Source organism: Gymnodraco acuticeps, unplaced genomic scaffold, assembly GCF_902827175.1.
Source record: "Gymnodraco acuticeps unplaced genomic scaffold, fGymAcu1.1, whole genome shotgun sequence".
Lineage (NCBI taxonomy): Eukaryota > Metazoa > Chordata > Actinopteri > Perciformes > Bathydraconidae > Gymnodraco > Gymnodraco acuticeps.
In genome coordinates, this window is record NW_022990159.1 from 146,213 (window position 1) to 168,460 (window position 22,248).

The following is a 22,248-nucleotide window of genomic DNA, read 5'->3' on the forward strand; positions in this document are numbered from 1 at the left end:
TCCTAATCAGAGCAGATTGAGCCGTTATATCAATCATTTGTGCTTTTCTGTATTTGTTTCAACACACTGTAACACTATTTCCATATGTTGGTGTTTGCAGTGTACTCTTCATGTTATGTGTTATGTTCCTGTTAGAAGAGCAGTGCATACCCGTTATATTGTATTCATTGTATTTGGCAAAGGGAGATTTGTAAGTCAATTATAGGAGTTCCATTTCTCTGCCATTTTAAAAATGGTATTATCTTTCAGAAATGTTTTTCATCTTTCAATGTGAATTCATTCATTTTTAAAACACTATTGAATGGAATGGAGGATTGTTTTGAATAATATGAATTTAAAAAAAAAAAAAACTAAACCATGTTTTCTATCATGTGTAACACATTTTTATTAAATTATATTTAACCTCATTATTTCATTTTCAATTAATTAAATAGGATTTAGGTGGACTAGCATTATTTAAATTCATAAAGGTAATGTTATCATTTTACTTAAACTCTATTTGAAAAATGTGAGTTGGACTAACTCATTTACATTATACTGCATGGATGCCATTAGTTTGAGCCACATATATTTATTGGATGGAAAACCTGCCAACAATAAAATTGAGTTAATCCAATGAGTTATTTCTTTGAGTGCACTGACCAGAGCTGAGAAAAACTACCATCTTCATTCAGGGAAATTAGAATTCCTCGCTTTAAAGTGGGCGGTCACTGAGAGATTTCGAGACTACCTGATCAGCTCACCTTGCACTGTGTTCACGGATAACAATCCCCTTATCTATGTGTTGCTAACAGCCAAACTCAACGCCACAGGATATAGGTGGGTCGCTGAGCTAGCAGATTTCCATCTTACCCTCAGATATCGTCCGGGCAGAGAAAATTGCGATGCTGATGGCCTTTCAAGAATGCCTTGTGACATTGAAACGATGATGCAAGAATGTACAGAGGAAATGTTGTCTCCTTCAATCGAAGCTACAGTGCAAGGAGTGGAAGCAAGCGTTACGAACACAGTGTGGTCCGTGATGGCTATTGAGTGTGAGACAGATGAGAGGACACTGACACCTCTTTCAAAGTCAACCATATGTCAAGCTCAACAGGATGATCAAAACATTGGCCCTGTGATACAACCCAAACAGCTAGGTAAGAGGCCTGCAGGACAAGAGCTGAAATCATTCAATGCTCAGACTAAATGCTTACTCCGCGACTGGGAAAAACTCAGCCTTGATGAAGATGGCATACTTCACAGAAAGACTGCTTTCAGGACACAACTGGTCCTACCAGAAAAGTACAACAAAACTGTTCTGAGACAACTCCACGATGAAATGGGGCATCAAGGTGGGGAACGCACAACATCACTTGTTCGAGACCGTTTCTTCTGGCCACATATGCAGCAGGAAATAGAGCACTACGTGTCTCAGAGCTGTGCTTGCCTCAAACAGAAGAAGCCCTACAGAGAAACAAGAGCTCCTCTCACCTCCATTGTCACCACACAGCCATTCGAATTGGTATCAATTGACTTTCTGCATTTAGATAAATGTTAGGGTGGATATGAATACATATTGGTAATAGTCGATCATTACACACGCTTTGCACAAGCCTACGCCACAATGTCAAAATCCGCCAAGACAGTGGCAGATAAGGTGTTCAATGATTATGCACTGAAGTTCAGATTTCCTCGGAGAATCCACCACGATCAGGGAGGTGAATTTGAAAATCAATTATTTGCACAGCTGAAGAAAAACTGTGGAGTGATGGGCTCAAGAACCACGCCCTACCACCCGGAAGGCAATGGTCAAGTTGAAAGGTTCAACAGAACGCTGCTGCAAATGCTAAAGACGCTTCCTGAAAGGCAGAAGTCAAATTGGAAAGAGTCACTGCCTAAGCTCATTTATGCATACAACAGCACTCGCTGTGATGTTACAGGCTTCTCCCCATTCTATCTCCTGTTTGGGAGGTCACCAAGACGGCCTGTTGACTTATTGTTTGGCTTGACCCCTGAGACAAGAAATGCAGACCATCAAGAGTATATGAGGAAATGGAAACAACAGATGAAAGAGGCATATGAGATCACAGCAGAAAATGCAAAAAAATGTGCTGAGAGGAGCAAGAGAAACTACGACAGCAAAGTAAGGAGTTCTGCACGAGGGTGATCGTGTCCTCGTCAGGAATCTGACACCCAGAGGGGGAACAGGTAAACTGCGGAGCCACTGGGAAGATTGTATCCACAAAGTCATCCGTCAGGTTGGGAAAGACATGCCCATCTATGAAGTTCTGCCGGAGCAAGGGAAGGGTAGAGGAAGCCGGATACTACACCGTAATCTCTTGTTGCCATGTGACCATCTGCCCTTAGAGATACAGCTACAACCTGCAAAGTCAAAAAGAGAAATTACAACTAGAACATGTAGGGACAGAGAACAACCACATCAGGACGACGATGGAAGTGACAGCGATGATGACTGTGAATATTATCACATGCCTAGGGTCCAGCCTCTGCCTGTAATGCAGCCTCAGGTAAATACTAGGGATGCACGATATTGGTTTTTTGAAACCGATACCGATAACTTCCTGCTTCTCAAGACCGATACCGATAACCAAAAAATGAACGCCACTAATTATTTTAACACGATTAACGCATGTGTATTTTTTGTCCTCGGCCGCCCCGTAGTTTCAGAGCGCATCAAGTTTAAAATACCATCTACAAGCTGATGCTGACAGCCCCGCTCCTGCCGCCCGCTTGTGGCAAGCCACACTTCCACGCTCACCGGCAGGCACCGACTGGCCATCGGGAGGACCGGGAGGGTGTGTGTATGTGTGGCCCGAGCGAGCGAGAGACCTTACGTGCATTGTTGTTGTTAGCATCTGGTGCTAGCTAGCTGCGCTAACGGATATAAGGAGCTGTTTAAATGAAAACAGAGGAGCGAACATTTTTTACATTGCATTTAGCTGACGCTTTTATCCAAAGCGACTTACAATAAGTGCGTTCGACCAACAAAATACAACTTGAAGAAAACAGAATCATATAAGTACATCAGGTTTCATAGAGCAAAAACATTTCGCCACAACTGCGCCGAGCACTTGACTTTATGCAGGAAGCCAGACAGTGGGACATTGCACAAGAAGTCAGCACACTCAGCACGGATAGTGCGCAACATGATTGCAGCGTCCAGGCAGCTCCGGTTCGAGCATATGCCTTGAGTTGCACATAGCTCCAACGCCCATACCACCGACGACATGTTTGTTTACTGTCCTGGCTTCACGGCCGCACACCATTTACGTCACAGCCAGGTATGAGTTAGGGAGCCCTGGATTTGTGAAGAACTCCCCTCTTCCTAAACCACTAATACCACAGTACTGGCAAACCGGGAGGAGCCGAGTGAAAAACAAGCGCCCCTCATCCCAATCCACCCACACCGCAGTATTTTTTGTATATTGTATATTATCGGGGCTATTAATACTGGTATCGGGTTTATCGGGATGACGTCATAATTCCTAATATCGGACCGATAATTATCGGGCCGATAATTATCGTGCATCCCTAGTAAATACCCACAGAGAGGATCCCGAAGTGGAAATTACAGAAACCTCCCAGGATGTAGAGCATCAGCAACAAGGCATACCCCAGCTACAAGATGCTCAGGGCGGAGGTGATGTTTTGAATGAGGAGGACATGTCAGGCCAAGGGGCTCAAGAGGAGATTGCGTTGGGAGAGAGAACACCTGCACCACTTTCACCTGTTCAAAATGAAGATAGCAATGACACTGACATTGGATTTCAGCGACCTGTGAGAGACAGACGACCTACGACATTCTTCACATACGATCAGCTAGGCAATCCAGTTTGTTGCAGTGCTAGCATCGTATACTGGTACCCGCCACTGCCCTATGCTACAGTGCCAGCCATAAGTACATGGATGACTTCGGTACAGCAGTTTAACTACCAGCCTGTTGTTCCTGGGTACTGAACAACACACACCAGACATACTCATGGACTTTTGAAGAAGCGTGCAGAGTGATCACAGACACACATATACACTTCAGACACCTATCGACTGAGGAAGGAAAGCTTGGTAGACACAACCATATACACCACACACAATGATGGACTTTCTACTAAGTCAAGGGCTTAAATGTTTAAATTGAGTGTGTACACTTTTGCCAAACTGAGCAGTGAGCGCGGTATGTGCTTAATAAATGTTTATAGATGTTGCTGACATGTAGGCCTAATATTGTGGATTATAATGTCGGGACGACATCTGTTTTGAAGGGGAGTGTGTAATAGATATGACAAGTCATGGTTGGCCTTCCGGGTCTGTCCAGCAGAGGGCGCTTGTGGCTTGCAACGGGTGCATAATACATTGGACCTTGAAGCAAGCTAAAAACGTCTGTTTCCTTGTCTAATATTTCCCCCAAATTAGGTGAGTTCATCCGTGATAAATGTTATATATGTAGACTGTCTGTGTGTAATATTAATGTGAAAAGCACATTGTTGGCGTGATAGTTGTTAGAGGGTATTTTTGGAGGGTTTTTCTGGGTTCTGTAATTATTGTAGCTGTGTATGCTAGCTTTGCTAGCGCCGTTAGCTATTCTAGCGCCGCTAGCTATGATGGTGCAGTTTAGCTCCAAGAAGGACATTTTGTGTGTTAAATTGGATATATGTTTGCAGTATGTGCATTGTTAGTAGTTGTTTTATGTCAAGAATCGATGTTTTGTATTATACAGAGTGCTCTGTGTACCATGTTGTTGGTTGGCATAATACATTGGACCTTGAAGCAAGCTAAAAACGTCTCTGTTTCCTTGTCTAATATTTCCCCCAAATGAGGGGTTCAACACTGAGATACAGTTGGGTATCATCAGCATAGCAGTGGAAGTTGAGTCCATGATGGCGGATGATCTGGCCGAGGGGGAGCATGTAAATGGTGAACAGGAGGGGGCCAAGCACAGAGCCCTGGGGTACACCGTGGTGGACTGGGGCCGGGGGGGAATTTGAGCCATTAATGATTACAAACTGTTCACTGTTCTGGAGGTAGGATGTGAACCAAGACAGCGCTGTGCCAGTGACACTTAATAGGTCAGATAGGCGGGTGAGGAGGATGGTGTGGGAGATGGTGCCAAACGCTGCAGAAAGGTCCAGGTGGATGAGGATGCTGAGGCGGCCAGAGTCAGCAGCAATGAGGAGATCGTTGATGATCTTAATGAGGATGGTCTCAGTGCTGTGTTGAACTCTGAAGTTGGATTGGAGGGGCTCATAGAGCTCATGGTTGGACATGTGCAGATGGAGTTGGTCGGCGACTACTCTTTCCAGAGTCTTACTGAGGAAGGGAAGGTTGGAGATCGGCTGGTGGTTGTGGAGGTCGTCAGGGTCCAGGCCAGGTTTTTTGGGGACTATACCAGGAGCCAGAAAAGCATTGATGATGACCACCATGTGGGGGCAGAGTCCTTGAATAGCGCTGACCAGCTCGGCCACAGGGGAGAAGGAGGAGAGGTTGCAAAGGGAGAGGCGCGGCGCTGGGGGTGCATTGCCAGGTGGTTGAGGTGCAGGTGGGGGGAGGGCCATGTGCCAGGAGCTGCTGATGAATGGACTCAACTTTCGCCTGGAAGAAGTCAAGGAATTTGGAGCAGAGATCGGAAGCACCAGAGGGCTGGGGGGCGGAGCAGACGGTTGATGGTGGAGAACAGTGTTCTGGGGTTGCTTTGCTGGGCACCGATGAGATGAGAGTAGTAATGTGTCTTGGCGTGGGAGAGAGCTTCCTTATAGGCTTTCACATGGTCACGAAAGGCCCGTTTTTTTAGAGAGCCTCTCCAGCTGGCAACCACATGACTTCATGCTGCGGAGTTCGGTGGTGAACCAGGGGGCAGGGCGAGTGAAGGAAACTGTCCGGGTTTTGATGGGGCGAGAGAGTTGAGACTGAGGGATAGGGCAGTGTTGTAGTGGGCTACCAGGCCGTCCACGGTGGAGTCGGAGGGAGCGGAGGCCATGTGGGTAGCTATCAGGTTGGATAGGGCCGGTGCACTCACAGTCTTGATGTTCCTAAACATGATGGTGCGTTGAGGATAATGCCTGGGCAGGGAGACCGGAAAAGTGAAGAGGATGGCATGATGGTCAGATACAGCCAGGTCCAGGCGCTGTAGGTCGGGGGCGGTGGGCCGGTAGAGCACACCAGGTCCAGCGTGTGACCTTTGGTGTGGGTGGGGCCCTGGACATGTTGCTTGATGCTGAAACAGTCCAGAAGTGAAAGGAATTCAGCAGCAAATTTGCAGTTACTGGAGTCCATGTGAATGTTGAAATCATCGAGCAGGAGAGTTGATGGAGAGATGGAACAGAGAGAGGTGAGCAACTCAGACAAGATGGTAGTGGAAGCTTTAGGTCGGCGAGAGATGAGGGCAACCTGGAGCCTAGCAGAAACAGCCAGTTTGAAAACAACGCACTCAAATGAGGTGGTAGTAGGTAGGCTACTGGGAGTTATTTAACCAGGATGCCAGCCTCACTCCTGCAGAGAACACTGAGGAACCAAAGAAACGAGATAACCCAAACCCAGCATAGAGAGGCTCAGTGAATGTGGTTCTGAAGGTGTGGAGGTGGATCAGTGAGCCAGAGGAGACTCTGTAGAAGGAGAGAGAGCCAGCAGGATGATCCAGATACACTGCTACTCTACCAGAGGAGGGGGAGGGGGAGGAGAGGGAGGAAAAGGAGGAGGAAGAGGAGGAGGAAGAGGAGGAGGAGGAGATGTGTGATAATGTCTTATTGTGCCAGACAGAGTAACCATCACCAGAGCATCTCAGACTCCAGGACTGATCATTCCTTCCAAACCAACAGTCCTCTCCGTTTCCTCTCCTGTTGATTCCTCTGTAAGTCACTGATGTATGAACCTCTCCTCTCCACTTGGCCTCACAGTAACAGCGACCAGTCAGAGCTTCTCTGCACATCAGCTGAGGCCAGGAGTCGAACCTCTCTGGATGATCAGGATAATTCTGCTCCTCTCTCACACATGTCACCTTCCTGTTGTTGTCAGACAGTTGGAGTTTTCTATTCACTGTGTTTGAGTCCAGTGTGAGTTCACAGGCATCTGATGAGAGACACAGCAGGTATTAAAGGTTGTTAAAGTACCTGTGATGTCCCAGTGTGAAGATGTTCATGACACACTTACACTTCCTGAGACCTGGCCTCAGCCACCAGACTGCAGCAGGCTCCAGACTGAAAGAGGGGGGGGGGGGGGGGTCAGCATAGAAACATGACATGTCTCATGGTTCAGTAAAGGTACGTTCACACCGAGCGCGTTGCCGTTACTTGTAAAGTCAATGCAAATACGCGGATGGATGAACATTTGAGGCGTAAAGCCAGTCAGTGTTGAGGATGTCAGGCTGCCGTCAGTGACTTGAAATCAGAAAAACGAAACAGCAGCCTCAACTGTTGTTTTGTCTTTGGTTCACTGTGTTCTTCATATTTCGGTTTATGTCTCGATCTCTGATTCCTGAATCTGTTTTTTACTTTTCACTGAGGGGGGGTTTCCTCTCAGTTGTGGAACATTTGTGTTTGATGCTTACAGCTGACGGCAGACAGTGTGAAGAGTCTATCAGCTCTGGTTGTTTCAGGTCATAGGAGCCAGTTTCCACCTCCTCCATCAGACTGAGTGCCTCTCCATACCTGAGCGTGTCCAGTCCAGCAGACAGCAGCCTCCCCCCTGAGGCTCCTGGATGATTGTAGCTCAGGTCCAGCTCTCTCAGATGGGAGGGGTTTAAAGCTGAGGCCAGAGCATCACAGCCTTCCTCTGTGATCAGACAGCCTGACAGCCTGCAGACACACAAACAAGCCGTCAGATCATCTGAGGGTCCGGGACTGGAAGGGGGGGGGCTTATTACTGCATCACCTCTGGGTCATCTCTACACCTAAAACTCCAGTCACTGCTTCACAGTTCAAATGGACAGCCATGGTAAGGGTCTTATTGATATGAACAGATCACAAAACAAAGGAATAGAGAATAATGTGAACAAAGACACAGAGAGAAGACTACAAGAAGATCTGCAGCCGTCACACTCTATACAGTTTGGACATCAGACCTCCAACACCACCAGGCAGATCGTCTCAGACGCTCAGGGTGGCCTATCAGGGCTGCTCATTGTGGAGATAAATGTAGTATTTCAGACATCATCCAGAGTGTTGAAATAATGAAATGCTGTTTAACCAGCACCGTTTCAGATTCAACTTTATTGTCATTCTCCTCACCCAATCTTTGAGGCTGATCCAGTCACCCTACAGAAGAAGCTTTAATCTGAAGTTAATTTAGACTTCTTAAATCTGTGATCTCATTCTTTCAGTTACGACCTAAAGCTCAGGATCAAGGGGCTGCCCACTTTTTTTTTTTAAATGAAGGTCTTTTTAGAGGCTTTAAAGAAGTCCGTGCCAATAGTCATTTTGTGAATTGTGGCACATGTATTAATTATGTTATCGATGATGGTATTTCCACACCACCCTTATATGCTGATGTTGGTATTGACTTGTATTACTGTCTAAGTCAAATGGTACTCTGCTCTGACCTGAGAGTCTTCAGTTCACAGTGTGGACTCTCCAGTCCAGCAGACAGCAGCTTCACTCGTGAATCCTGCAGGTTGTTGTTACTCAGGTCCAGCTCTGTCAGACTAGAGGACTGGGAGCTGAGGACTGAGGACAGAGCATCACAGCTTCTCCCTGACAGCTGACAGCCACTCAGCCTGAGGAGACGATGAGGACAACAGTTATTCAGGAGACAGCAGTGTATTAATAACTGATTCACTAAATCAATGATCTCTGTACTTACAGAGCTTTGTTGGAGGCTGTGACCACTGGCAGCAGCCTCAGAAGAGCCTCCTCTGAAGCAGAGTATCTCTTCAGGTCAAACACGTCCAGATCTTCTTCTGATGACAGTAAGATGAAGACCAGAGCTGACCACTGAGCAGGAGACAGATTATCTGTGGAGAGACTTCCTGAACTCAGGGACTGTTGGATCTCCTCCACCAGAGAACGATCATTCAGTTCATTCAGACAGTGGAACAGGTTGATGCTTCTCTCTGGAGACAGATCCTCTTCCATCTTCTTCTTGATGTACTGGACTGTTTCCTGATTGGTCTCTGAGCCACTCCCTGTCTGTGTCAGCAGGCCTCGTAGGAGTTTCTGATTGGTCTCCAGTGAAAGACCCAGGAGGAAGCGGAGGAACAAGTCCAGGTGTCCGTTTGGACTCTGTAAGGCCTGGTCCACAGCACTCTGGTAGAGATGTGTTAGTGTAGGTTTGGCTTTGGGTTTGGGTTTGGATCTGAATAGTTTAGGCTTCTTGGAGGTTGTTGGTTCTTCTGACAGCAGGTTGACTCCAGAGGTGATGAAGGTCAGATGGACATGAAGAGCAGCCAGAAACTCCTGAACGCTCAGATGGACGAAGCAGAACACTGTGTTCTTGTACGTTCCTCTCTCCTCTCTAAAGACCTGTGTGAACACTCCTGAGTACACTGAGGCTGCTCTGATATCGATGCCACACTCTGTCAGGTCGGACTCATAGAAGATCAGGTTGCCTTTCTGCAGCTGCTCAAAAGCCAGTTTCCCCAGAGACTCCATCATCTTCCTGCTCTCTGGACTCCTGTGTGGATCCGTCTCACCTCCTCCCTGATACTTGATGTTCTTCACTTTGGACTGAACCACCAGGAAGTGGATGTACATCTCAGTCAGGGTCTTGGGCAGCTCTCCTCCCTCAGTTTTCAACATGTCCTCCAGAACTGAAGCAGAGATCCAGCAGAAGACTGGGATGTGGCACATGATGTGGAGGCTTCGTGAGGTCTTGATGTGGGAGATGATGGTGCCGGCCTGCTCCTGATCTCTGAATCTCTTCCTGAAGTACTCCTCCTTCTGTGGGTCGGTGAACCCTCGGACCTCTGTCACCATGTCCACACACTCAGGAGGGATCTGATTGGCTGCTGCAGGCCGTGTGGTTATCCAGAGGCGAGCAGAGGGAAGCAGCTTCCCTCTGATGAGGTTTGTCAGCAGTACATCCACTGAGGTGGACTTTGTGACATCAGTCAGGATCTCAGTGTTGAGGAAGTCCAGAGGAAGTCGACACTCATCCAGACCGTCAAAGATGAACACGACCGAGAACTGATCAAACCTGCAGATTCCTGCGTCTCTGGTTTCAGAGAAGAAGTGATGAACAAGTTCCACCAAGCTGTACTTGTTCTCTCTCACCACATTCAGCTCTCTGAAGGTGAATGGAAATATGAACTGGATGTCCTGGTTGGCTTTGCCTTCAGCCCAGTCCAGAGTGAACTTCTGTGTTAAGACTGTTTTCCCAATGCCAGCCACTCCCTTTGTCAGCACTGCTCTGATTGGTGCATCTCTTCCAGGTGAGGCTTTAAAGAGGTCTTCTTGTCTGATGGGTGTTTCTGGTCTGTCTGGTTTCCTGGATGCTGTTTCAATCTGTCTGACCTCATGTTCAGCATTGACCTCTGTGGTGTCTCCCCTGGTGATGTAGATCTCCGTGTAGATTTTATGTAGGGTTTCAGATTTGTCCATAAATCTGATATTTTCAAATGTTTCCTTCAGGTTTGATTTGAGTTCACCTTGGCACTTCGTGAGAATATCTGAATGAATAAGAAATACATTTACATGAAAGATACATCAACATTTTTCCTTCTAATTGGACCCATTTCTGACAAAATAGCAGGTTATTTTCCTTATATCAAGTCACTGGATCTTGTTGCATAATTATCTGTACATTGTCCAGTATAAGTTCCACCCCACAGAGAACCATCAGTTTTCCCACAGAGAACCATGGCCCTAAACCTGACTGACTCTTATTCCTGCTGCTACCAGCAGATCCCAACACCCACTGAGTGTGTGGACACAGCTCTCTCTCTGGTTTACAGGAAGTGGATGGTTCTTACTGTGTCACAGTATACTCCTGCAGTAGCCTACCATCTACAAGACACCCTGGGGGGTCAAAGTAATAACCCGTCCCTTCCTCACCAAGTCATGTAGGACGGCAAATGATACCTCCTTCCACCTGTAGGGGGCTGGGCCATTAGTAATGACAGAATCTGCAGTGAGCAATCCCAGTGAGGCTGAGCAATCTGCTCCTCTGATGTTTAGAGCTTACCCTACTGTTATAGCATAATGTTTAATACAGCGTATTTCTGATATTCATTAAGGTCACATGCTAAGCTATATGATGTGTGTTACTGAGTTGGGTCACACAGTTAGAGACAATGGTCCTTCTGAGTTATCAATAGATGTATTCATTTGAAGTGAGCTGACACCGAGGGTAGAGGAAGTTCAGAGAAGGCCTCAGGTTATAAAAACAGTTCACCTTTGTTAGTCAACTAATCCTCAGGATATCATGAGACGATAAAGTTAATACTAGGGCTGCCAAACGATTAAAAATGTTAATCAGATTAATCACAGCTTTAAAATGAATTAATCATGATTAATCACCATTCGAACTATGTCCAAAATATGCCATTTCTTTATGTATAGGCCTATTGTTGTGGGAATGGAAAGATAAATGAAAGAAGGCGGATATATCCATTTAACATACAGTATGTTTATTATAACATTGTTCTGTGTGTCAAAATGAAAGACAGCCCACACACCTATCAATCATCAAACCGTGGGGTCTCATTTCATTACGTGTTGATTTCTATCAACACGTAATGTTGTATTGATGTATATAGAGATGTACTACAGCTAGGGTTGGGTATCGTTTGAATTTCCACGATTCTGATTCCGATTCTACTTTTCGATTCCGGTTCTTAACGGTTCTTAATTCCGATTCTTTGAGGGGCAGGGTAAAAAAATGATACGTGCTTCTTCCACCAAAAAAAGTACATTTATTAGACTAAAGTGAACTATCTAAACACTCAGAGTCCTTTACCTCACTGAGCTGTAGTTATCAGCCTCTCAGTCTGACTGGAGAGGACTCTCCCTCCACATCATTGTAGAAACATCTTCTTCTTCCGTTAGAGCAGCTAGCACCAGATGCTAATAACAACAGCGCCCTCCCTCTCTCCCTCCCACGCTCACTCGCTCTTTGGCTGTGAGCTGCGGGTGCCTGATAAGCCAACATCCCCCATTTTCATCACTTACAGCGCCCATCGTACAGGGGAAATGAAAAGTGTAACCGGGGGGAAAAGGGTGTTACATTTACTTAATTATGAATGTTGTTGCATCAAGGCCGAAAATTAGGATGAGCGCCAACGGTCAAAACGTTTTGTTTCCCTCCCAGAGCTGTCAGCGCAGCGCCTCCACAGATCTGGCGCCCTAGGCGAACATCTATAACGCCAGTGCGACGGGCCGGCCCTGGTCTCAGGTTATGCTGTAGGAAGTGTAGGTACAACGCTACATTTCCCGCCCCTTCCCAGTCATACAGTAGGCTACGGAGAGCGGCGTGAAACATTTCCTCAGGCATCGAAAAGCGGAACCGAAATTTACATTTCTAAATGATGCCGTTGGAATCTAAATGTTGGAACCGGTTCTGAACCGGAACCGGTTCTCGGTACCCAACCCTAACTACAGCAAAAGTATTCTCTGTCGGGACTTCCTGCAACAACACCACACCGTTATCTTGATTCTGATTGGCCAGAAGACATTATCAAAGATGTTCTATTGAGAAGACGATCACTACGTGACAAAAGTTTTCAAACCGTTTCTAGTCTTCGGTATTTCCAAACAAGTGGCTGCTGAAATCAATCTGACTAACTGTCTGTGCAATTTACTGCGCGCGAGTTGGCGGACTTTATTTTGCTTACTTTAACATCATTGTTCATGGTGGGGCTAAGCCATGTCTTGGTATGGCTGTAGCCACTGGTAGGATGTATGGGGCGGGCTATTCTGCGCAAGCCTTAAATGCGTTAAATATTTTAACGCAATGAATTCAAAAAATGAATTACCGCTGTTAACGCGATAATTTTGACAGAATTAGTTTAAACATATACAAGTATAGCTTTCAGAGAGATAAACATGTGACATTTGTGTGGTAGGCTGCATGGTAAAATGTGTGTGTGTTAAACATGCTTAGGGAAAATGTGTGTGTGTTCATTGCAGTGGCTATATGCTGTATGATTGTTGCTACTGTCGGGGGGCATTTCCGCGACTGGCTGCTGTGGCAGCAGGTGATATACTTCCCATTATTGTTTGTTTGTTGCAACAACTACATAATAATTAATGATCAGCTATATCTGTGTTTGTGTTTTATTGATTCCTCTCTGTTTCATTATTTCCTGTTGTGTGAGTGCTGGATCGCCACAACACTACAGTCCCCTTTAAAACATGGGAAATGACACTGTCTGCCTCCATGCAACATTGAACAGGAATGTAAATCACAACTGTCCAGTCTCATGTCAGGACAAACCTCCACAGTGTGTCCCTGTGGCCCCTTCTGACCATCTGAGCAACAACAGCTGTTCTCCAAGCCCTCAGCTCTGCCTCCTGAACTCAGTGTGCATCAGTCCCATTCAACATACTGAGACTGAGTCAGCAGCTAACCTACACTGTGGCAAACAGCCGGGGTTCATCCATGACTCCCCCTCCTGAGATATCTGACAGTTCGGCAGGACAAACCTCGTTCCAAACAGAATTGGCTGTTTCCTGGGAAAATGTAGCACTCAAGGACTCACTGCCATTTCAGAGCCCACTGATGACTTTTGTGGAGATTGATGTAAAGTATTATGGCAAAAAGTTTGATACAGCGTAATTCTGGTATATTCATTTTTATGTCACCTGATATAGGCTATGGGATGTTAAGTGTTGGTGTGAGAGAAATGTATGTGCGTTCATTTCAGGACTCCTAAAAGAGCAGGAGAATTGAGTCACACACAATTAGAGAGACAATGGTCCTTCTGATTCTGGTTGAGCTGACTTCGGGTGGATGGAAGTTCAGAGATGGCCTGGGGGTATGAAGACAGTTGTTGGTGAGCTGGTCCTGAGGAGGTCATGAAGTGATGACTGTTACATTTCCAACAAGTATGGCTTTCATAAAGAAACACATGACTTATGTGATAAGATACATAATAAGATGTGTTTTGTTGCAAAGTGAGCCTGTTTTGTTTTCTGCTGGCCAGCGCTGATTCACTGTGACACAGCATATTTTGCGTCTCCCAATGAGATGACCTGAAAAGATGACCAGCTGACCTAACCCCTCCTTCTTATTCTTGTATATCTCCTGTTGAGTCCTGGCGTTCGCTCTCTCTTCTCGGGCTGCCAGGACCGAAGGATCTACGCAGCACGCGAACCAGGGCAGGAGTGGGCCTACTCCTTACATTACAATATAATTGTATTGTATTATATTGTATTGTAATGTATTATATTGCATTGCATTATTACCTTTTATAATTAAAACAGATTATTGTTTAAACTGGTATCCGGGTGTTCTCTGATTTCCTTCCTGTTATGATTTTAAGCAGGACTCGCCAAAACGACACGCGGAGCCGAGTGGGGTTGTAAAAACCTCAAAACTTCTACACTTTCTGGTCACTCCTCTGATCCATCCCCTCCCCAACACTGGCTTTTAGCATCACCCACTTGTATTACATATCTCCAATGTCCCACCAGGAGAAACTCGTTAATATAGCAGCAGAGTGTTTTAGTGCCGCAGTCTGTAGGAATTTGTGTTGCGCTGGACAGACAGGCCACCTGTTTTGCTCAGACCTCTCTCACCTGTCCTGTGCATGTGTGTGTATTGTACTGTGTGTTACCACAACCGAGTGAGCAACTGAGCTGAATTTCCCCTTTGGGATGAAATAAAGCTTCTTCTCCTTCTTAATAACATCGGCTGGTGCATCATAATGACGTTGGATAGTGTCAGTGCGGTCGGATTCTCAAAGCACAGCAGTCTCTTTTCCTAAGTCCTGATGAATCACACTGTAAACAAAAAACACGTAAAAAAACGGTCAAAGTACTGGCAGCAGCGGCTGCCAAACAAAAACCCTTAAATTAAAGTCAAATACTTTAACTGAAATAAAGTGAATAAGCCATTAATTTACGGGAATTGTCCGTAAAGATTTTACAGGAAAACACTGTAATTTTACAGATGTATCCTCTCTTTTTACAGTTAATAACCATTAATAAAAGTAAAGCACTAAAACTTCTACGGGCAAAAAACCCGTAAAAAAACGGTCAAGATGGCTGCCAAACAAAAGCCATAACATTAAAGTAAAAATACTTTAACGGAAATAAAGTGCAAAAGCAATTGGTATACAGAAATTGTCCTTAAAGATTTTAGAGGAAACTTTCCTCTCTTTTCAAAATCCATTGTCTTAAAATGTTACATTAAAATACCTCAAATAAAGTTCTGATGAGAAAAACAGTTTAAAAAAAAATAAATGTTTATTAGATTGATCAAACACTAAAATAAATACAGAACCTAAAGGTCTAACGGGAGAATACTGTTATCTTACAGCTTTTTCTAACATTTTCCAATCAAACAAAATGACATCACAAAATGTTCTGTAGGAAACAATTACTCTGAAAACTTAAAATATAAAAATATTTGTAGAATTATAGTACAACTAATGAATACAGCATTTCATATTTAATCATACTTATAAACAGTAGGAAAAAAAAGTAAGATGAATTTTTTAAGATTACTGTAGTGGCAATTTCTTATGTTACCTTCTATGCTAAAACCAAATGCTTCTGAAAGCATTGTCTAACACTACTGTACCATTTCTTCATATGTGCTGTTTCCTCTCTTACTCTAATGAGGGTTATTATTCTCAAGCGCTTCAAGGCCACAGAGCTGATTTGGCAGACTATGTTGAAACTACTCCTCTTCACACTAAGTTTGAACTTCCATATTCTGATAACTGTTATACTTTCTATAGCTCAAGGACACAGGTGTCTAATAGCGATATGAGACATCCGTGTGAAAGCAGATTTCAGAGGCGTTCCGCCATGCTACACAAAACTCTGTCTGCCCGCCCTATCTTGTATATAAGCTTTGCTATTTTGTGACTATTGCGCACACTCTTGCAGACTATCCTATACTCTGTGAGACCTGTGCCATTTGAAGCTTCAAATAAATAACCAACAAGCCAACGCTGCTTGCTTTCACCAGTTTATTATTGATTACTCTCATTGTACATCTTTACAGTATTGACGAGTTTAAAATATCCACAACAGACGTGGTGTCAGAAGTGAGATCTCTGAAAGCTCCGTCGGGGACACCCAGGGATGCTAGTGGTTGGCCGCCGGGATCCTCGGATTCTCCTCTACCTCGACAGAAAGTGTTACGGGACGAGAGGACCAGCGCCTGAGTGAAACTGATTGACTTCACGAGATCCAACAAACTCAATTCCTCTAAAATATCTGGTGAGATGTACAAATTCTAATTGTTTAAAAGTCAAAGTTAAATAACCTCCATGACATTTATTAAGCGGGATTGCTCAAAAGTAGGATATTTGGTATATCCGTCGTAAAAGGTTTTACGATCAGTTTTTGTGTGATTTGTACTGAGGAACAAATATCACATCACCGACGGGTGAAAAATTGTGTTTTGGTAACACGGGGTGTCTTGGTGACACTTAAAGACTTTAGTCATGGGGACAAAGCAAAGTAAGGGGGCAGAGCCTCCTGAGGGCCCAATTGTAGATGTCATACGAGCAACATATGGTGAAAGCAGTCTGTCTAAATTAAATATATGGACGGAAATGTTCGGATTTCCAAAGGGAGGATCTTTGAGTAAATTAAAAATCAAAGACCTAAAGGACAAATTACAAGAGTGTGAAGATGGAATGAGAAAGAAGAGTAAAATTAAAGTAAAAGAGTTAGAAAAGATTGAAAGTCACAGAAAGTGTTTAAAATACTGGGAGGATGAAGCAGAATGCCGTGAAAGGAGGCAGTTGGTCTCTGCAATAAAGAAAATAAAGGTGGATGATGAAAGTGAAGGAAAAAGGGAAATTAAATGTTGTCCGAAGCCACATAATCCATTCCACCAGACATCCACTTCTCTGTCTCCGTCTCTTACAGGTACGGATTTCCGTTCCACCCTCAGGTCCATCCACCTCCCCCGGCGTATCGAGACGCAAACCATCTGGACGCCGGTACCGTGGGTGGGGATCCAGCAGAGGCAGTTCCACCCGTCAGAGCATCTCCATCTACACCACCCAAAACGGGGACACAACTCAGCCCGAACACCGTAAAAAAAAAATCATAGAGAAGGAAGAAAAACGCCAAGACACCGCGAGAAAGAGAGCTGCTAGAGAAATAGCTAATAACTCTGAAATATACAAACAGCACCTCCGGGACTACGACCAAACCACCAATGACGACAGCGAGGAAGACGAAACGACAGCGGAGGAGAAACAGACGGGGATGATGCAGCATTCTTTCCCTATGGTCCAGGTAGCGGGACACGATGGACCGTCTGTCGTGTATCGCCCTTGGACCATCAAGGACATAAAGGAAATGATGAATGACCACCTTCCTGACATTCAACAAGACGGAGAAAAATTCTCCACAGCCCTTCTCCTATTCTGCCAGCAATTTTCTCCCACCATGCCTGAAATACACAGATTACTGACATTAAAAATAGGCCCAACTCATGCCAGCCATTTCACTGGTCTGATGAACGGTCACCAACACCAGATGAATACAGAATGGCTCCACCGCACCAATGAGGGATACCGCAACGCAATTGCCACCCTCTGCGCAGCAATTAAAGCGAAATTCCCCACTAAAGTTGATATGGCAAAAATCACCGCCTGCAAACAAAATCCTGACGAATCGGTAAATGACTATTACCACCGCCTGCACCTTGTTTTCAATGCAAACAGCGGCATCCAAGAACCTGATGGCTACCCAGTAGGGGTTGTAGGAGTTTGAGAAACCCATCTCAACAACGCTTTTCTCAACGGCCTGTCCTCGGCTATCTCTACATCTGTGCGAGCCTCCTGCATTGGCGTTATGGACGGTGTCCGTCTGGAAGAAATCCGCCGACATGCCATACATGCCGAGAAGCGCCTCTCAGAAGAAAAAGCTAATGACGACAAGAAATGCCGCAACCGAAAAGACAAGGCCCAACTGACCATGGTCCAAGCCGTTACAACCGCCTGGTCACACCAACCCCAAGGAGACGCCTGCAGCATCAAAACAGGGAAGTGCCACACACACACACATCATGCAAGCTATTGATACATTAGAAAAATTAGAAAACATGCCTGTGGTTAAAGAGGGTACATATTTGAAATATGACACTGAAACAGCATTTAAGAAGTTTCGCACACTAACTCTAGCTATCCTGGGTGTTGATTAGGGATGTAACGATATACCGAATATCGCGGTAAATAAACGTCCCAACACCGTCGTGAGACTGACTAAATCTACCGCGATTTTTATTTTTATTTTAAACCTTTATTTAACCAGGTGGTCCCATTGAGATCATCGATCTCTTTTTCAAGAGAGACCTGTCCAACATGGCAGCAAGTAGGTTACAACATGAACATGAAACAGATAACACAAAAGGACATGGTATTTACAGGCTACATGTACAGACACTGACAAGTACCAACAGTATATTTATATCTCTGTCAATAAGCCTCACCTTCTTGGCAACAACTGTATTGTTTTTGAAGTGGTGGAGAGACAATGCACAGTTTGACCCACTGCTGTCACCCATGGCCAAAGCATATCTCTCCGTCCCACTGAGGTGGCGTTAGACTTTTTCGCTGTCCGTCATTTTGACAGACAGGATCGTAAAATGTCCGTCATAATCCCTTATTACCCGTCGGGTCTGAACAGTTCACGAGAGAGCACGCTCGTGAAGTGGGGGGGGGGGGGGGGTGTTATGCCGTGTGTGCATGCACCTCGCGGGAGCGCGCACAGCGTAAAGCAAAACCTCCCAGACATGTATTGATCTGTACGGCAAAGTACGGTTTGGAAACTATATCATTTCCTTTTGGAGGGCATGCATAACACGGCATAACACCAGAGCCTCGCTGCGGGGAAACGTTGGCGCTGTTCCGAGTTTGCTCTAATCTGTCAAAATGACAGACTGCTTTCAGATTTTACCGTCATTGTTAAATAAAATATTCGGTTAACGCGACCACTGCAGTCTGAAGTATTAAAATAACGTGTTATAGCAGAACATTTAATACAGCGTATTTCTGGTATATTCATTTTTAAATGTCACCTTATAAGAAGTGTGTTGAATTATGTTATTACTAATATATGTGTGTTTTTATATATTCATGTGTGTTAAAACTTGAATGGACAAGTCAATTTCTTCCTCTTAATTATAGAGAGGTTTTTTATATATTAATTATTCCTATAATGATGTCCCATTTTTAGTAGAAGGATAAAGATGTTGGTGTGTTACTGAGTTGGGTCACACACAGTTAGAGAGACAATGGTCCTTCTGAGTTATCAATAGATGCATTCATTCTAAGCGAGCTGACTTTGGGATGGAAGGAAGTTCAGAGGAAGGCCTGAGGGTATAAGAACAGTTAACCTTTGTTAGTTAACTAATCCTAAAGATGTCATGAGACAAGGACGTTTAAAACCTATACAAGCATAGCTTTCAGAGAAGAAAACATGTGACCTTTGTGTGATTAGCTACATGATAAGATGTGTGTTCATTCTGTCAAAGAGTCCTCAGTCTGTAAGATTATACTACTCCAAATCATTGTTGGGGGACTGCCTGAGGGCAGAGGGACACACACACACACACACAGGAGATGGAGCAACAGATGGAATCAACGGCTGCTGACTCATTGCCTAGGGTCCCGCCCAGAAGTGAAACCGGCCAATGGAGAACTACCAGCTCACGGTCTAGGGCTCGCCCAGAAGTGAAATCGCCAATAACAAATAGCTAGGTAGGAGCAACCACACAACTCCTCCCACATAACTTGTATTTAAGCTGTCCCAATGTTCATACTCGGCGCTGTCTTCTGACTGACTGTCGTGGGACGTATCTCACACAGTAGTAGAATTCAGCCCGGAGTGCTCTGTATTGTACTGTTGCTTTTTACCATTAAAACAGATTATTGTTTAACCTTTATCCTGGTGCTTTGAGTTCCTTCTTTTGTAATTTGACTAGCTCATCAGTCATCAAGGGACGCGCGGAGCAGAGGTGAACCTTCCACCACCGCCATTGGGTGGTGCTCCAACATGTCCCAGCAACATCAGTACCAAGCGAGAGAGTTCTTTCCAGAGCAGGGGATATTGTAAATGCCCAAACATCCCAGCTTATCTGGAAATGTGGACATTCTCATATTCCTAAAAATCTGTCTGATGATGCTGAGTGAGTGACTTAGTGAGTTTGAGTTGAGTTACTTGAAAAACTAAAGTGAAACTTGATTTATTTTATTGGAGGGTCTGATTATTAAATGTTTATTTGTGAGATGCAGTGGCACAAAGAAAATGCCTACTTTGTTTGGTAGTACTATAGGTACAAAAACACTGGTTTTCTTGTTCCAGTCTGTTACTGTCACTTCGTTTTTGACACTTTAAAATACTGCTATCCTACTAAAATGCTGTACAAATCTGATTTATTATTTAATAAAGAGACATTTTCCGAGTAAAAAAAATGTGTATTGAAAAAAAATTAATTACATTTTTAATTTTTCCCTTTATTATTCAATATCGCGATAAATACCGTACCGTGGACTTGTTATCGCGATATTATCGTACCGTGAGTTTGGCATCGTTACATCCCTAGTGTTGATGTTACATTTTTGGTTGATTCTGGGGCTACACATTCTGTGGTAAAACTGGCAGATTTGCCAAATGTAGTGGTAGATGTATCCACTCAATAGGAGCTGCTGGTGAGACTGTAAAGGAGAAGTTTTCTGTACCAATTCAGTGTAGAGATAACGGTGATGCCAGCCATCCATTTCCCACATCAGTAAAACACAGTTTTCTTCTGTCATCTGTCTGCCCTATACATTTACTGCAACTGCAACTCCCTCCTGGCTGGTCTACCTGCATGTGCCATCCGACCTCTGCAGCTCATCCAGAATGCAGCGGCTCGTCTGGTCTTCAACCTTCCTAAATGTTCACACACCACTCCGCTCCTCCGCTCCCTTCACTGGCTTCCGGTAACTGCTAGAATCCACTTCAAGACACTGGTACTTGCTTACCATGCTGCGAATGGATCTGGCCCTTCCTACATCCAGGACATGGTTAAACCGTACACCCCAGCACGTGCACTACTCTCTGCATCAGCCAAACGACTCGCTGCGCCCTCGCTGCGAGGGGGACCCAAGTTCCCATCGGCGAAAACACGTGGGTTTGCTGTCCTGGCTCCAGGATGGTGGAATGAGCTCCCCATTGACATCAGGACAGCAGACAGCTTGCACATCTTCCGGCGCAGACTGAAAACTCATCTCTTTCGACTCCACTTCGAGCGATAGAACTATTAACAAAGCACTTTTATACTAATAAAGGACTGGCTTACCTAAAGCCAGTTGAGTAGCACTTGAAATGTTTGGCTCTATGAAACCTGATGTACTTATATGATTCTGTTTTCTTCAAGGTTGTGTCTTCCTGGTCGAATGTACTTATTGTAAGTCGCTTTGGATAAAAGCGTCAGCTAAATGTAATGTAATGTAATGTACTGGGCAGAGATTTGATCCTCCGGTTTGGCCTTGACCTCATCTCTACAAATGAGGGTCTAAAAGTCAGACGACCATCTCCCACGATGGTCCAAAAACTCTCATTTGACGAAGAATTGTTGTATGTGTATCAATGGCTGGCAACATTTCCTGATTCTCAAAAACTGTTGCGTTTGGCCCGTCAGCGTGTCTCCTCACTGGCTGTGTTTATGGAAGCTCCTCATTTGCATTGCACTGCTAGTGTTTCTGATGATACATGCAAATACTATGATGAACAGTTTCTGTTGGAATGTGTGAATGATGAAATCATGCTTAAAACAATGTATTGGAGTTTTCTGCGCAGCGCTATTTCTGTCACACTCACACCCACACAACACAAGCTGTATAAAGTCCCAGGGGCGGTCCCACACATTTCACTAGCAAGGGGCCCCACTGATAAATGGAGGAATTTGGGTCCATTCGTTAAAGATTGGGAATCTATTACTGATTGGACAGCCACACACACACACACACCTCATATCATGTACTCTATGTCACATGATGTGTTTAAGTACGATGTCAACTGTAATGTACACACGCTGCGTACTCTGGCTCTGATTGGGAATGATTCTGTTAACCCTGTGCCAGGCCCAGGGGAGCCTGTGTTTTCAGGTTACTCTCATATTTCTGAGCTTCCTGCCACGCTAAAAGAT

General features: G+C 44.7%; 1 protein-coding gene across 2 annotated transcripts in view; it reads right to left on the reverse strand.

The window, feature by feature from the left end:
• Positions 1 to 6,276: 6,276 nt before the first annotated feature.
• Positions 6,277 to 22,248, reverse strand: part of LOC117546987 (NLR family CARD domain-containing protein 3-like) — a 54,237-nt gene continuing 38,265 nt past the window's right edge. For both annotated transcript variants that reach the window (XM_034217440.1, XM_034217441.1), the window contains exons 5-9: positions 8,791 to 10,594; positions 8,531 to 8,704; positions 7,641 to 7,787; positions 7,144 to 7,190; positions 6,277 to 7,062 (exon numbers count right to left, since the gene is read on the reverse strand). In XM_034217440.1, the coding sequence (XP_034073331.1) occupies positions 6,449 to 7,062; positions 7,144 to 7,190; positions 7,641 to 7,787; positions 8,531 to 8,704; positions 8,791 to 10,594 (2,786 nt within the window). In that variant the 3' untranslated portion in view covers positions 6,277 to 6,448. The remainder of the gene's footprint in view (positions 7,063 to 7,143; positions 7,191 to 7,640; positions 7,788 to 8,530; positions 8,705 to 8,790; positions 10,595 to 22,248) is intronic.